Raw genomic sequence first — 17,349 nt, forward strand, 5'->3', positions numbered from 1 at the left:
GACGCGGGTTCAATCCCTGGGTCAGGAAGATCCCCTGGAGTAGCCAATGGTGGCCCACTCCAGTATTCTTGACTGGAAAATTCCACGGACGGGAGAGCCTGGTGGGCTACAATCCATGGGGTAGCAGAGTTGAATGCAACTGAGCACGTGTGTGCACGCATGCACACACACACACACACACACACACCCCTCCTATGACGTTTACACCATGATCACAGTCACCACCATCGCTCACCCCGATTTTTGCAGACACCTCCTCACTGGCCTCTTGCTTCCATCCTAGCCCCCTTCAGTCTAGTCTCAACTCAGAAGCTGCAGCGATTGTTAAAATCTAAGTGAGAACTGGTCCCTCCACTTGCCAAAAGTTTTCCTGTGGCTCCCACCTCATTCCCAGTAAAAGCTGGGGGAGTCCTCCCTGTGGCCCAGGATGCTGTGTGAACTGACCGCACCCCCTTTCTCGCCTCACTTCCAACCCCTCTCCCTTCGCTCACTGGCCTTCCCACAGCTCCTTGGACTCAGAAAGTGTGGTCCTACCTTAGGGTCTCCTCACAGCTGTTAAAGCTACCTGCAACACTCTTCCTCCGGATATGCGCATGGCTTTCTTCCTCGCCTCCTTCAAACCGTTGCTCAAAACTCCAAACGCTAACCTCTGTGGTGGGCAAACGACTGAAATCTCTGTTTAGTTCTTGCAAATTCCAGCTCTTGCTCTTTCACCAGGCATCCTGGGGTCTCCCTCAAGCTTAAATAATTTCGTCAAACAAGGATTTGGATGGCGTCATATGCAGCGTTTGGACTTTACCTGCCCTGGGCCTCCTTTCCCTCCACAGTTACCTCTATTTTCACTTTCTGACTGGTCTGCCGGCTTACAACTCTCTCCTCTCATACCTGAAGCCAGCGAGGACACAGCAATTACAAAAGGTTCACACCCAAAATATGCAAAGTCACACTGGGGACCTCACCCAGTTCCCCCTATCAAGGGCTAGGCTCTCTTCCAGTTTATACTTGATTTTGATCAGTCTCCAATGTCTTCAAACAGTGGGCTGACGTTTTAGTGTTTTTGGCCAGAATGTTATAATTTTTTAATGTCAGACTGTCTGACGAAGCTACTCTGACATAACCGAAAGTCAGAGGCCACTCCTTTTTGTCTTTTGTGTTCCTTTTCCCACGGGGCTTGCAGTCTTCTAAAGTAGTACATCCGGATTTCTTTAGCCTACGCATCATGCTTCCATTCTGACACCCGCTTTAGGAGGTAAGTTCTATGACGGCCAGTTTTGTTATGCGATTCCAGCTCCAATTACCTAGCAGCATCAGAGTGACATGACAGGCAGTCAGTAAAATATATATTGAATTGGGGGACTTCCCGGGTAGCCCAGTGGATAAGACTCTGTACTCTTAATGCAGGGGGCCCAGGTTCGATCCCTGGTCAGGGAACTAGATCCCACATGCCACAGCTAAGACCTGGCACAGCCTAAAGAAATAAATAAAGTATTTTTTTAAAATATGTATTGAATCAGAGAAATGAATGGAGGGGTGAAAGCAGTGAAAGGGAACTTGTAGCTCTGATGTGTGGTCCTTCGTCCTCTAGAAGGGTGAATCCTACCTCCGAGCCTGAGTGCCAGCCTGAGAGGATCCAGGGCCTCCACCAGCTGACCATTGCTGTGCGGTCTGTGTCCTTTGCGGGCGCCGTGGTGGCCAGCGGGCTGGTGCTCTGGATGACGGCTTCCCGAATGCCTCGCGCTGTCACCACCATCTGGTTCCTCCCATCTGGCCTTCGCAGACTTCACGGCCTCACTGCCGGTCACCATATACAGCGTGGTCACTGGCCAGAGGCCCCTCACAGCTGCAGCCTGCAAGCTCTACACGGCCTTCTTGGCCATCCGCTTCTTCACCAGCATCTGGCTCCTGGTCCTCATCTCCCTGGACCGTTGCATCTCCGTCGTTCACCCGGTCTGGTCCCGAAGCCACCGCACCGTGCAGCGAGCAGCCTGGCTGGCTGTGTGTGTGTGGCTCCTGGCTCCTGTCACTTGCTCCCCAGACTTGATTTTCCGAGATGTTGAAAAACAGAAGGGATGTGAATACTGCAGCTTCAAGTTTGCCACAAGGACCAGGAATGACTCCAAGGCTGCGGAGGGGAGAGTCGTGGTGACCCTCATCCACATCCTGCTGGGCTTCTTGGCGCCCTTGGTGATCATCGGTACCTGCGCCCATCTCATCCGCACCCGGCTTCGGCAGGAAGGCTGTGCCCATGCCCGCCGGCTAAAGAGGCTGCTGCTCGTGCTGGTGAGCACCTTTTTCGCCTTCTGGTTCCCATTTAACACAGTGCTGGTGGCCCGACTGTGGCAATGGCAAGCCAGATACAAGTTGCGGCCCATCCTCTGAGCTACCTTCTCCCGTTTCAACAGCTGCCTCAACCCTTTCCTGTATGTCTTCATTGGGCAGAGATTTCCAAGAGAAGTTTTTCCAGTCTTTACCTTCTGTCTCGGCCCGGGCATTTGGCGAGGAGGGATTTTTCAATCAGCCTGTCCCCAAGGTGAAGCCCCCAGGGGATGATGGAAACCTTCAGATACAAGCTGGAAGCCCTCCTGCTTAGTTTGCAGCCCCTTCCCCAGGCTGACTTCCGAGACTCTGCCAAATCCTGCCTCTTCTTTCAGGAAGTCTTCCCGGCAATCTCTTATCTAAATCTCTCCATTAGAAACATCTAGTTTCCCCCCCAGTATCTATTTCACCTTCCTTTATAGTGAGACTCCTACTTGTTTCAGGCTAATCACAAGGTTAGTCAAGGAAAAAAAGGCTTCATTCCCCAGGGTCCCTTGCAACTAGAGATGACCCTGTGACTACTTCCTGCCAATAGCATGTGAGTGAAAGTAATCAATGTCACTTCCTTGAAGTGCCCTTAATGGAAGGTGCCTGCCCTCCATTTCACCCTTTCCATTGTGTAGAATGAAAGTGTGTCAGTTAGCTCTGCAGTGTAAAAAACATCTCCAAATCTAGAGGCTTGAAATAATAACCTTTTGTGATTTCTTTGCATCATCCCCTTGGGCAGGGCTCAGCTGAGCAGTTTTCTGTTTTGGCTGGGCTTCCTCAGACATTTGTGGTCAGCTATGGATGTGAGAGTTGGATCATAAAGAAGGCTGAGTGTCATAGAATTGATGCTTTCAAGCTGTGGTGCTGGAGAAGCCTCTTGAGAGTTCCTTGGACTTCAAGGCAATCAAACCAGTTATTCCTAAAGGAAATCAAGCCTGAATATTCATTGGAAGGACTGATGCTGAAACTGAAGCTCCAATACTTTGGCCACATGATGTGAAGAGTCGAGTCATTAGAAGACCCTGATCCTGGGAAAGACTGAAGGCAGGAGGAGAAGCGGACGACAGAGGATGAGATGGTTGGATGGCACCACCAACTCAATGGAGAGGAGTCTGAGCAAACTCTGGGAGATAGTGAAGGACAGAGAAATCTGGTGTGCTGCAGTCCATGGGGTTGCAAAGAGTTGGACACGACTGAGTTACTGAACAACAACAAATGCGTTAGCTAAGTGAGTGTTTCTGGGAGAGTGGCTGGCCTTCAGCTAGGATGGTGGAGTTGCTCAAGCCATGTGTTAATATTTCTCATCGTCCTGCAGGCTGACTGGGGTTTTTTTTTTTCCACATGGTGGCTGGGAAGGGTTGCAAGAGTAAGAGGGGAAGTCTAAGATCTACACTTGACACTTTGCTCAGTGTGACTAGCTTCAAGGGGTGGGAAAAGACAGTCCATCTCACAGCGGGAAAATCTGCAAAGTGACATCGTAAAGGAGCATAGATACAGAAGAACATGCAGAACCGGGGCCATTTTTGCAATCTGCCGTGGAATCCGTGCTGGTGAACTGTATGGAAAGTGACATGTTCCCTTACTGGCCCTGGAATACTTAACATCCATGCCTTGAAGAGAGAGATTTCCATTTCTAGCTCATTGAAGCGGTTGTTGTTTTGTGTGTCTGTTACAGCTGCTGAATCTATTCCTTAACTATTATGCTGCCAACCTCTGAACTTGTGTGAGCGACATAATAAATCTCCTTACTGTCAAAGCCCTTTGGAGTCAGGTTTTCTGTTACTGGAATCCAATAGCAACCTATTGATACATATAATAAATACTCCTTTCTGGGAACAGAAATCCTAGTGGTTGATCACAGGGGACCATTCCCTTGCTTCTAGGTAGAGGCAAAAAAAATTTTTTTCCCCACTCAAATCAAAAGTGAGCATCCTCCTTATTTGTAATCAGAAGCACAAGCTCTGGTCCTGCTGTGACGAGCCCTGAGAACTCCCCACCCAGAGCCTCAGTTCTCTCAACTCCATGAAATGAGACCAAATGCTTTCCTGTTTCACAGATAGGGAGAGGATGAAACGATACAATGTCTGAGCATCAGGAAGGATAGAAGCAGCTTAAAAATAAGTTGGGAAATCAGTTTATCAAAAAAAAAAAAACTTTAAGATAATGTGGGCACATAGTAAAAAAAAAAAAAAGAAAGAAAATGAGCGGCTTCCCTGGTGGTCTGGTGGTTAAGGATTTGCCTGCCAATGCAGGGGATGGGGGTTCGATCCTTGGTGCTGGAAGATCCCACGTGCCCCAGAGCAACTAATCCTGTGCGCCACAATTACTGAGCCTGCGCTCTAGAGCCCGGGAGCTGCAAATACTGAGTCCACCTGCTGCAACTACTGAAATTCCCGCACCTAGAGCCCGCGCTCTGCAACAAGACAAGCGCCGCAACGAGAAGCCCCCTCACAGCCGCCAAGAGCAAGCCCCGCTGACCGCAACTAGAGAAAGCCTGCAGACCGCGGTGGAGACCCAGCACAGCCAAAAATAAATACATGAACCTTAAAAAAACAAAGATGAAGAAAATGATTCTCCCCCTCCTTCCAGATCCTCCATTCCCTCTTCTTTTCACTAGAGACTATTGTCAGTTTCTTGTGTATCCTTCCAGATATCCTAGGTAAGCCTGCATAAGCATTTTTAAACAGAGCATGTGTATATGTTATCTTACATTGTGGGCGTGCATGCGTTTCATTAAAAGTGTATCTTGGAAATGCTTGGATGTAAATACAGGAGGTCTGACGTTATTTTTCAGCGCTGATGGGCAAGTGTTTCCTGGTCTGGATATACTGTGACCACAGGTATTTCATCAACCCACTACTGATGAGCATTTAGGTTGCTTTGAGAATGCTTCAGTGATATCTTGGAAACTTTAAATTATTCCATGTTATCCACATTTTGAACAACATAGAAACCAGAGTGGGAGAACTGATATATCATGAACTGAACATCCATGCATGAGTTTGGGTGGACTCCGGGAGCTGGTGATAGACAGGGAATGCTGCGATTCATGGGGTCGCAAAGAGTCAGACGTGACTGAGCGACTGAACTGAACAGAACATCCATGCAACGTTGCATTATGGAATTGCACCATCAGCAGCCCCAGCATCCCTCTTCCTCTCCCTCCCAACCACTTCTCCATCTCCTTCAGAGATAACCTCTATCCTAACTTTTAAAAAGAAATCTTAAAAAAAAAAATTTTTTTTTTTTTTTGGCCACACCATGCAGTGTGTGGGATCTTAGTTCCCTGAGTGGGGATTGAACCTATGCCCCCTGCCTTGGAAACTTGGAGTCTTAACCACTGGACCACCAGTGCATGCATGCTAAATTGCTTCAGTTGTGTCCAACTATGCGAGACCCCTTGGACTGCAGCCCGCCAGGCTCCTCTGTCCATGGGATTCTCCAGGGAAGAATACTGGAGGGGGTTGCTATGCCCTCCTCCAGGGGACCTTCCCGACCCAGGGATCAAACCCACATGTCTCCTGCACTGGCAGGTGGATTCTTTACCACTGGTGCCGCCTGGGAAGTCCCTAAATCTTTTCTCTCTCTCTCTCTTTTTTTTTTTTTTGGCTTGCCTTTTTCCTCTGAAATTTTTCATTTGAAACAGCTCAAATCTACCATTACAAGAATAATACAGTATAACTTACAACTAAATTTATCAAATGTTAATATTTGCCCATGTCCACATATATTCTCTTCCACTCTCTCTCCCTCTCCCCACTACTTTCTCATCTGTGTATCTCTCTGTTGCTTCTATTTCTGTCTTTCTCTGTCAGTGTCTCCTCTCTGTCTACTTCTCTGTGTATCTTTCTCTTTAAACATACACCTGTCTATCTAATCTCTCCACACACACACTTACGCACTGAGACGCATCTGCCCTGATGAACAGACCTGCAGGGAGATGTGAAGTCCGGGGGTGCCCAGGGAAGAAGCCCACAGCACAGCTGCTCTCTCTTGATGGACTCAGCGGTCAGAGGCACTTCTAGAATATTTTGAACCTTTCGATAGTAGGTGCAGACATCATGCCATTTTATCTGCACATTCTGTAATCTGAGTCTCCTAAGGATATCCATAATATCATCACCACCCTCAAGAGCTTTAACACTGATATTATCTGATTAACAATCCATATTCAGACTTCCCCGGTCGTACAGTGGATAGGAATCTGCCTCCCAATGCAGGGGACACAGGTTTGATTCCCAGTCTGGGAAAATTCCACATATGCTGAGGGACACCTAAGCCCAAGAGCCAGAACTACTGAGCCGATGTGCAGAAACTGCTGAAGCCCATGCGTCTAGAGCCTGTGCTCCACAACTGCAGAGGTCACTGCAGGAAGCCTGCACATTGCAAGGAAGAGTAGCTCTGTTCGCTGCAACTACAGAAAGTCCACGTGCAGCAAAAAAAAAAAAAGAGAGAAAAGAAAGAAATGAAACCAATCCACATTTGAAATGTCCTAGCTGTCTCAATAATGAACTTTATAGCCTTAAAACAAATCAGAGTCCTGCAAAGATAGTCTCCATTTTCCTCAAGAATAGGCTGAGTCAGAAACTGAGCACAGGTTGATTGCCAAAAGCAGAAACAGTGCAGGCCACGCCCACAATTAGAAATGAATAACAAGGAATAACCACAGGCATTCAAATGTTTCGCACATTTCAAAACACCCTCCAAGTAACTCTTGGGCTAACAGGAAGAATAAAACTGGAGGGCCCGTTATTTAGAAATGAGCATGTGTGTGTTTGCTGAATTGTATCTGACTCTTTGCGACCTTTTAGACTGTCACCTGCTTTGCAGGTGGATTCTTTACCTGCTGAGCCATCCGGGAAGCCCTTAGAAATGAGCACATAACACTGCAAAACTTGTGAAGTGGGGCCAAAGCTGAACTCTGAGGAAAAGCTATAGCTGCAAATGAGAATTAGGAAAAATGCTCACAAGAAATGAACAAAACAAGTCAACAGGCTAGAAAAAGACCAATAAAGCAAATGCACTATAGTTTTTTTTTAAACAAATTTTATTTTTCATAGGAGGAATCATTATTACTTTGCCATGTGGCCTGCGGGATCTTAGTTGCTTGACCAGGGATTGAACATGTGCCCCCTGCATTGGGAGGGAGGAGTCTTAGCCGCTGAACCACCAGGAAAGTCCCTGAATGCACTAACATTTGAAAGAAAGCATAGTGAAGTGAAGTCGCTCAGTCGTGTCCGACTCTTTGCGACCCCATGGACTGTAGCCTACCAGGCTCCTCCGTCCGTGGGATTCTCCAGGCAAGAGTACTGGAGTGGGTTGCCGTTTCCTTCTCCAGGAGATCTTCCTAACCCAGGGATCGAACCTGGGTTTCCCGCATTGTAGGCAGACGCTTTACCATCTGAGCCACCAGGGAAGCTCAAAGAAAGCATGGATAGATATTAATGCAGAAATTAACAACAGAAAAAGACAAGACGTGGATAATATAAAGGCGGCACTAATGGTAAAGAACCCGCCTGCCAGTGGAGGAGATGCTAAGAGAAGCTGGTTCGATTCCTGTGTGGGGAAGATCCCCTGGAGGAGGGCATGGCAACCTGCTCCAGTATTCTTGCTTGGAGAATCTCATGGACGGAGGAGCCTGGCAGGCTGCAGTCCATGGGGTTGCTAAAAGTCGGACTTGACTGAAGTGACTTAGCACACATACATAGAGAAGTTTAGCATGCAAAGAGCTGACTCATTGGAAAAGACCCTGATGCTGGGAAAGACTGAAGGCAGGAGAAGAGGATGACAGAGGATGAGGCAGTTGGATGTCATCACTGACTCGATGGACACGACTTTGAGCAAGCTCTGGGAGTTGGTGATGGACAGGGAAGTCTGGCGTGCTGCAGTCCATGGGGTCACAAAGAGTTGGACACAACTGAGCGACTGAAGTCAACTGAACCGATAAAGAAATTGGTTCTTTCTCTCTCTCCCACAATAGCATCCTGTTACACGCCTACCTGTGGAGGTTGGTGAACACTCCATAAAGGCAGAGTGGCGTGAGTGAAGTCGCTCAGTTGTGTACGACTCTTTGCAACCCCATGGACTGTTGCCCACCAGGCTCCTCCATACATGGAATATTCTAGGCAACAGTATTGGAGTGGGTTGCCATTTCCTTCTCCAAGGGATCTTCCCGACCCAGGGATCGAACCCAGGTCTCCCACATCGCGGTCAGACGCTTTACTGTCTGAGCTACCAGGGACACCGTCAAGTTGCTTTCATTCCCTACGCCTCAGTTTCTGTCTACGTGAAATGGGAACAGAACAGCACCGCCCTCAAAGAGTCACTGCCTCGATGAGGCGCGTTACTGTGGGTAAGGCGCTCAGTTCCGTGCCTGGCACTGCGGGGGGGGGCGGGGGGTGACGTATTTGGTATCTTCAATCTTGTCATCTGTTGTTAGAATAGATCTTTCCTCGGGGACGGGCAGGGTCAGAGGGCGTGTTAGATGTTGCTAACAAGACTCCTCCACCGGGAGCTCGGGTTTCCTGGAGCTTCGCCAATGCAACCGCGAAGTCAGCCTCTTTGATCTCCGCCTTCGCAGAGAATAGTGGGATCCGGGCGAGGTTTTTAATTTGCATTGATTTCCTAATGAAATCGGTTAAGCAGTCTTCCGAGGAGACTCTGGTTTTCACAGCAGCTGCAGGACTCTCCTGGGGAGATTGTTGTCTTTGATCAGGAGAGCCCGTCGTGGAGGGCGAGGTGGGTTTTGGGGGTGAGGCCTGGCTTGGGAATCGGCATTTCCTTGTTCAGCCTCCGTGAAGAGGGGCAGAGGGAAGTGGAGGGTGCCCCAAGCCTCGGATTCTCACTCTGCCAAACAGGGACTGAAAATCCTGCTAAAAAGATTTCTATGAGGATCCAAGAGGGCGATTCACCCCTTGATTCATCCCATAAGTACGAGCTCACAGGTGTTGAAGGTGTCCTGGATACCAGGTCCTAGTGCAGAGCTTTACAAACAAGAGAATTCCAGCGACTTGATCCTATGAGGGCGATTGGACGATTATGCCCCCTTGATGAGGAAACAAAGCTCAGAGAGGTAAAAGAACCTATCAGAGGTCACACAGCCAGTAAATGATACCCAAGACTTGAGCGGTCTGACTCCGCTAGTCCACCCGCTTATGTTTATTGAATGCCTGTCAGACGAAGGGTGTGGTTCTAGGCACTAAAAATAAAAGGTGAAGAAGAGGGCCTTCCCTGGTCATCCAGGGGCTAAGACTCTGTGCCCCCAGTGCAGGGGGCCTGGGTTTGATCCCTGGTGGGGGAACTAGATCCCACGTGCCACAACTAAGACCCTGCGCCTGCAAGTGTGCTAAGTTGCTTCTGTCGTGTCTGACTCTCTCTGCGGCCCTATAGACTGTAGCCCGCCAGGTTCCTCTGTCCATGGGATTCTCCAGGCAAGAATACTGGAGTGGGTTGCCACGCCTTCCTCCAGGGGATCTTCCTCACCCAAGGATCAAACCCACAAATCTTACATGTCCTGCATTGGCAGGCCGGCTGTTAACCACTAGCGCCACCTGTGAAGCCCGAGACCCTGTACAGTCAATAAATAAATAAATATTCTTTTTTTTACTTCCTGAATTGTGAAGGCGTAGACATTCCTGGGGGGCGGGGCTGACATTCAAAGGGGAGGGGCCAACATTCCAGGGGCGGGGCTATGGTTCCACCCTTCAGAACCCACAGCCTCCACCTCCACCCCATACTGCCACTCTCTTTCCCACAAAGTACTGACAGAGCACACAGTAGGTATAAATCTCTGCCATTCCCGGGGATTCGAGTATGCCTCTCAAGGCCGTAGCCTCTCCCCTCACGCAGCTCCCAGCCTAGGAAAGACAAGCCTGAATAGTAGGATTGCACAGAAAGAGACTTACCCCCCAGTCAGGAGGGATGCAGTTACGGCACGCTTTTAATCAGCACCTCTGTGTCTCTCAGCACCCGGAGATGGGAGGCGGTGCCCCCGATCTGGCCTGGTTTGAGACGTTCCCAGCCGTGGGAGACAGACAGACTCATCACATGTCGGAAAATAGCTGTCAGGAGACTGCTCACCCCCTTGACACCTGAAACCTTCCCTCCGCGGCTGCCGAGTCATAGGTTCTGTTCCTGCTGACTGAGCGCCCGAATCCTTTCCAGTCCGCATCCAGCCTACCCGGGGTAGAGACTTCCTCGCCCGAGGTCTCGGCCGGGGTCAGGATGTCAAGGATCGGGTTCAAACTCAGCACCGTGGGCGACACGGTGAGCCCTGCTCTGGGTCTCCGGGCACCCATTCTTGTTCATGTGGAATAAAGTGAAGGCACGACCACGTGACAGTCTTCCACCCTTGTCTGTTTCATTGTTTCTGTGTCCTCCGTGGGCTTCCCAGGTGGCGCTAGTGGTAAAGAACCTGACTTCCAATGCAAGAGACATAATAGATGCGAGTTCGATCCCTGGGTCAGGAAGATCCCCTGGAGGAGGGCACGGCAACCCACTCCAGTATTCTTGCCTGGAGACTCCCCCTGGACAGAGGAGCCTGGGGGGCTACAGTCCATGGGGTCACATGGAGTCGGACACGACTGAGCTACTGAGCAGCCACAGCATCAGGGTCCCCCAGGCCTGGACGTGGTCCGTGGGTGTGCTGTCCCTCCCTGCCACCTCAGACTCACACTGACCCAGACCTAGGCTTTGTTTTTGTTTTTTTTTTTGTTGTGGTGTTAGTTGCTCTGTCGTGTCTGACTCTTTGCAACCCCAGGGACTGTAGCCTCCTCCGTCCATGGGATTCCTCCAGCTAGAATGCTGGAGTGGGTTGCCATTTCCTTCTCCAGGGGTCTTCCTCACCCAGGGATCGAACCTGGTGGATTCTTTACCACTGAGCCACCAGGGAAGCCCCGGACCTGGGTTTATAGACTGGTAAAGGATTCACTCACTTGAAAATGGGGACCCACTCCTCTCACATGCCTCCCCTGTGGTGGGTGATGCTGGGGACCCTGGAGGAGTCAGGCCAGGGCCCTTGGTCTCAGAGAGACTGACTCACCACAGAGGTGGACACAGGCAGTGAGGACCGCGGTTGTCATGGCAGTCAAAGAGCAGGTACCAGGGGTGCAGCACCCAGAGCTTAGGGTGATGCTGTGGGCGGAGAAACCGAGGGCTCTGATGGGCAATAGTGGGAGAAGAGCAGGCCGAAGGGCTGGGACTTTGTCCAGGGGCACTGGGGAGCCACAGGGGGTGAGCAGGGGAGGGGTGAGGCCAGCCCTGGGTGTAGAAAGACCATCTGGGGTCCTGCGGGCATGGACATTAACTGGGAGAAGGTCCGGGGATGGAGGAGGAGGTCTGAGCAGGGACCGGCTGGTGGGGATGGAGAAGGGGGGGGGGGGGTGCAGGACAGACAGGGCTGGAGGGGGGACGGGAGGGGGAGGCTGGCAGTGGGCTCTAATCCAAGACCCCCTCCTCCTCCCTCCTCTCACCCCTGCCTCCCAGTCTTGGGCGCTTTGAAGCCCACAGGAGCCACAAGGTGAAGCCTGGCAGAGTAGGTACCCCACCTCCCTACCCACCCTCCCTGGCTCCTGCTTCTTCTTTCCACAGTCAGCCCCCCTCCCTCCCACCACAGCCTGGCCACCCCCTCCAGGCCTCCTCTTTGGCTATTTGGGGGTCCAGACGTCCCCCTCCCTGAGGCCTGTCCCCAACTTCCTACCCCCTCCTACTCAGCAATTGTGTGGCCCTCAGCAAGGCTCCAGTGGCTGGTCTACAAAAGGAGGGTATTATTTTCCCATGGTCAGTGTAACAAATTCCTATGGACTTAGCGGCTTAAAACAGCATCCATCTATCTCATGATTCCGGAGGCCAGGGGTCCGAGATGGGTGTCACCAGGCTCTGGAGGACAACCCACTTTCTCTCTTTCCCACCTCCTGGAGTTGCCCTCATTTCGTGGCTCATGGCTCTTTCCTCTGTCTTCAAAGCCTGCAGGTAGCATCCTCATTTATTATTAATTTTTTTAAAATTATTTTTGACTGTGCTGGGCCTCAGTTGCTGCGCGGGCTTATCTCTAGTTGCCGTGCACAGGCTTCTCACTGCGGTGTCTTCTCTTGTTGTGGAGAACAGGCTTAGAGCACCCGGGCTTCAGCAGCTGCGGTGCGTGGGCTCAGTAGTTGCAGCTCCCGGGCTCTCGAGTTGTGGTGCATGGGCTTAATTTGCTCCGGGGCACGTGGGAATCTTCCCAGACCAGAGATCAGACCCATGTCCCCTGCATTAGCAGGCAGATTCTTTAGCACTGAGCCACCAGGGAAGCCCATTAGTAATTTTTTAAAAATTGTTTTTAGCTGCACCATGCAGCTCATGGGATCTTAGTTCCCTGACTAGGGATCGAACCTGTGTCTCCTGCATCAGAAGGCAGATTCTTAACCCCTGGACCTCCAGGCAAGTCCCTGTGATGTGCTTATTATTCACTACCCAATTGTCTATGGACCTTTTTCCTTCAACGAGAAAACTGGAGCTCAGGGATGAGGCATCTGGTCATATGAGGAGGCAGGTATCTCTGGACTCCTAGCATAGTGCTCACTCAGCTTGCTCTGGGCCCTGAAGCTTCAGCCACCTCCTTACTGGAGGACCAGCCTGAGGTGTTGTAGGTCTTCCTCATCATTGGGTTCTAGCATCTTTTTCCTTCTGGTTGGTCTCCAGACCCTGAGCTGCACCTGCAAATACATCTTAAGGCCTCCTGCGAGGGTGGTCCTTAGCTGGGGGGTACTGGGGACATAGATATGAATTGGCCTTCTGGGAGCCTATTTTTCTAGGAGAAAAATAGGGCACAGACAGTTCCAGTCTGGAGGGATTAAGGGGATTAGAGGGAAGAAGAGAGACTGTAGGAAGACTGTGCCTGGAAAAGTCATGGAGAACATCCTGGAGGAGGAAGCATTTGCACTGGGAATTGAGGTATGAATAGGAGTGTGCTAAGTAAAGAGGGGAAAAAAATTCATTCATTCACTCATTCATTTTACAAACATGTCCTGAGGCATTGTGTGGGTTGGTTGTTCAAGGATGATACATGCATTTATTCACTCGGTCTAACTTTGTTTCGGGAAAAGAACACAATGGTTAAGATTTCAGATCCTGGAGTCAGTCAACCTGGATTCTTTTCTCGGTTGTTTCATTGACTGAATGGCTCAGTTATTTAAGTTTGCCTCAGCTTCCCCCCTTGATAAAATGACGACAGCAATAGTACTGTCCTCACAGGGTTCTTGGAATTAAATTAAATTAAAATGGGACTTCCCTGGTGGTCCAATGGTTAAGAAGCTGCCTGGCAATGCAGGGAACGTGGGTTCAATCCCCGTCGGGGGATCTAGGATCCCACGTACCTAGGGGCGACTAAGCCCAAGAACCACAATTAAAGAGTCCAAAATGAAAGATCCTGAATGCCTCAGCTAAGACCCAATGCAGCCAAATAAACTAATTTTAAAAAGCTTTTGTAAAAAGAATAAAGTGTACTCTAAAAAATAAAGTATACTATTTAAAATAAGAGAGACTAAATTAACATGAGGCCTGTGAAGGCACACTGCCCCCTACGTAGTTGACACTTTGTTTCTGCCTTGGCTTAGCTTGAACCTCTCAGAGACTTCACAGTGAAGTCTGATACCTGGTTTAGTTAGGTGTGGCGTGTGGTAGGAGGGAAGGGTTTCTAAGGGAAGGTGGCACTCAGTTGGGTTCCGAAGCTTGAGTAGGAGTTTGTGCATGGGAACCACAGGGTAAACTGGTCCAGAATGAGGAAATGGCAAGGAGAAAGCCTGGATGGGCGCATGAAACCACGCGGCTTGTTCTAGGAACTGCAGAGCAGAAGGAAGGGACCAGGTAACCCTGGCGGCTGGTGATGGGGGTAGAGCCTCGGCAGGTTAGGGCTGCAAAGGCCAGGCTGAGGAGCTCAGATCTCATCCCAGGGATGACGGAAGGCAGTGCCCAGGCACACAAGCTGATCTTCCTTTCACAGATGGGGAAACTGAGAAGCATGCTCAGACCTCCGTGGTGGCCCCTCCGATTTCCAGCAATCTGATTTCTATCCACTTGTGAGCTGTCCCATCCTGGCTCCTCTGGGAGAGACCAGGCCTGGGGCTGCTGCTCAGACATCCTGGGAGATCCTTGCCTCCCAACTGCCGGTGAGCTCAGGACAACATGGAGACAGAGAGGGGAGACGGAGGCCCGCGAACAGAGCAGGACCCCCGAGAGCTAACATCCGGCCTCGGAGGTCGCACAGATGTGAGTGCACATCCAGGCTCTGCTTTGTCTGCTTGAATTTTGAGCAAGTGAATTCCCCTGCCCCAAGCCTCCATTTCCCCATCTGGAAAACGGGGATGTTAAGAGTACAGCCACCCCGTGGGGCTTGGCACAGCCAGGGCCCTGCAGTCCTGGAAGGATATGGGTCTCCTGAGAGGATGGACGAGGACAGCAGGGCGAATCGCACAAGCCTGGAGCGAGGCGCTAGTTCTGGGAGTGGTTGGATGCGACAATGCGTGGAGGACAGGAAAAGGCCTGCAGAGGAGGGTGGGCCAGGGGACCACCCTGGGGTCTCCACCCTAGGATGAGGGGCTGGGGCTTTGGCCAGGGGTCGTGTCTCAGCAGGGGAGGAGGGACAGGCTCGCTCTGGACTGGATGGGATGGTTGGAGGCAGGGAGGTCCGGGAGGAGGCTGGGCTGAGCATCCAGCCAGGTGAGTTGGAAGCCTGCACTGGGCCGGGACGGTGGGGTCGGATCAGAGGGTACAGGACAGAGTCAGGGTGAGACTGTGAGGGGAGAGGGGGAGGGAGGGAGAGAGGACCGTGCCTGTGGCCTGGGTGGATGGTGGGGCCGGCCCTGAGATGGGGAAGTCAGTGGGGGTGCTGGGTGTGGGGCTTGCTGATGTGGAAGCCTGTCGGGCCGACAGCATCATCCCGCCCCTGGGGGACCCTTTGGAGACTCGTCCGCTGTCATCCCCCCGGAGCCCCGAGCCCACCGGAGGCCACCCTCTTCCTCCTCTACTCCCCGGCCGCCGCCCTCACCTCGTGCTTCCTGGCGGCAGCCAGCCCCAGCCCCAGCCGGGTGGTCCAAGCCACAGGGCCCTCCTGCCTCCACCCCCATCAGCTGCCAGGTTCAGCCACCTTCACCGTCCTCCCGCCCTTGACCCTCATGTGGACGCGCTCTGGCTGGCCCCTGGGTGGCATCTTCTGCCACCTGGACCCCAGCCTGGCCTTCCTGACCCTCTACGGTGGTGGCCAGGGACTGCTACTCCTCGATGCCCCAGCCCGCCTGGGTGCAGAGCCATCGCGCAGCCAGAAGGGCGGTTTTCTGGGCCGGGGCTTTCTGCTTCCTTCCTCCGGTCCTGGGCACGCAGGCTCTACGAACTCTGGGAGGGCCAGGTAAGCCGGGCCGACCCTTCTATCGGCGCCTGCTGGGGAACCTTGTCAGCCAGCCTCATCCTCTGGCCTGGCACTGAAGAAGTTGGTGTTTGGACCGGAAGGGAAATCCCTGGAGGGGTTGGGGACTTTTATGGGGACAGAGGAGGGGTGTCTCCCATCTTATCAAATGCTGGAGAATGTGAGATGCTGAGAGAGAGAGGGGTTTAGAGAGGGGGACAGAGACCTAGAGAGAGGGGGAGAGGGATGAAGAGAGAAAACAGTCCAGGGAGGGGGGAGACGTCGGGAGGGAGAAGGGGGCGCTGACACAGATGTGACCGCCTCACACGCATGGGCGACAGACGGGGCCACGGCAAGGAGAGGAGGTGAGAAGACGGGTCAGGCTGTTGGGAGGGACCAAGCGGGAGATGGGACAGCAGAAGACCCGGGAGGAAGTAGACATAGGACTCGTCTAGAAGGGAAGGAGGGGAGAATGAGTGGAGAGAGAGACAGATGGACGGGGGAGACAGACAGACAGACATGGGCCTGGATCTAAAGACAAAACCAACCATTCTCTGGTGGTTCAAATGGTAAATAATCTGCCTGCAATGCAGGAGACCCGGCTTCCATCCCTGGGTCGGGAAGATTCCCCTGGAGAAGGGAAATGGCAACCCACTCCAGTATTCTTGCCTGGAGAATCCCATGGACAGAGGAGACTGGTGGGCTGTGGTCCATGCTAGGGCTTCCCAGGTAGCTCCTGGTTATTGCTGGGACTCAGCAATGCTATACTGGGCTATAGGACTTTCGGAGCTAAAACCGTGTAAGGTTCACGTCCACTGGGATGTCCTGGTCCCCATAGGTAGGACCGAGCACCACAGGACAGCTCTGGGCCACCGGATTTTCTGGGCCCCCAGGACACCCGTTATCATTCACCTTCTCTCGCTGCCTTTTGAAACACTCATGCACTTCCTCAGCATCTCTCCAGTGGCCCAGCCTCTGGGGAAGGATGTCACTGGTCGTCTTTGGTTTTCGAACTCCTTAATGTTTCCAAACTAAAGGTTAATTTTTGCTCCACATTCTGAGTCTTTTGTTGTATCCACAGAGCTACTTTAGAAACCTACTAAGCCCCAATGGGGAAAACCTCTCTCTTCCGTCTTTGGAAAACACATTGCTGGGATGCCTCTCTTGACCCTGGTCTGCCCATTAGCATCTCTGGGGGGAGCTTTTAAAAGCGAATCAATGCCCGGGCCCCATCCCCAGGCATTGTAGTTTAAGTGGTCCAGAATAGAGCTGGGCTCTGGGAGTTTCAAAAGCTCCCCAGGGAGTCCCAGGGCTGTGGGCTGAGCCCCATCCATCTCCAAGTGCCTGTGGTTGTGAAAATGCAACCTCGATAGCTCCCAGGGGACTGAGAAAACCCAGCCCTCAATGGCTGAAAACCCTGGAGGGGGGAGTAAAGGACTACACAAAGATCAATTTCTTTGTCAATATTGTTTGCTTCACAAACACTGATAGCCAAGACCCATGCTGGGGGTTGAACAGGAGTCAGATCTTATTCTGCAGCCCCACCCTCAGGCTCCCAGTCACTGCCGAGAAGGGTGAGCAGGGAAGGTGTGAGGGGTAGGGAGCCTGATTCTGATCGGGTGGGGGTTTAGGAAGGCTTTCAGGTGGAACTGACACAAAATAGAGGT

At 51.7% G+C, this 17,349-nt stretch overlaps 1 protein-coding gene and 1 non-coding gene across 2 annotated transcripts; both read left to right on the forward strand.

The window, feature by feature from the left end:
• The first annotated feature begins 1,358 nt into the window (after positions 1-1,358).
• TRNAK-CUU (transfer RNA lysine (anticodon CUU)) lies at positions 1,359-1,431 on the forward strand. Its single transcript has one exon. It is a non-coding gene; the product is annotated as a tRNA-Lys (tRNA).
• A 131-nt stretch (positions 1,432-1,562) lies between these two features.
• Positions 1,563-2,674, forward strand: GPR32 (G protein-coupled receptor 32). The gene is given in 4 exon segments (XM_004023365.4): positions 1,563-1,760; positions 1,762-2,433; positions 2,435-2,512; positions 2,515-2,674. Coding segments are annotated over 4 exon segments (984 nt in total). The 3' UTR covers positions 2,551-2,674.
• The last annotated feature ends 14,675 nt before the right edge of the window (positions 2,675-17,349 follow it).

Source organism: Ovis aries, chromosome 14 (genome assembly GCF_016772045.2).
Source record: "Ovis aries strain OAR_USU_Benz2616 breed Rambouillet chromosome 14, ARS-UI_Ramb_v3.0, whole genome shotgun sequence".
In the NCBI taxonomy this organism is placed as follows: Eukaryota; Metazoa; Chordata; class Mammalia; order Artiodactyla; family Bovidae; genus Ovis; species Ovis aries.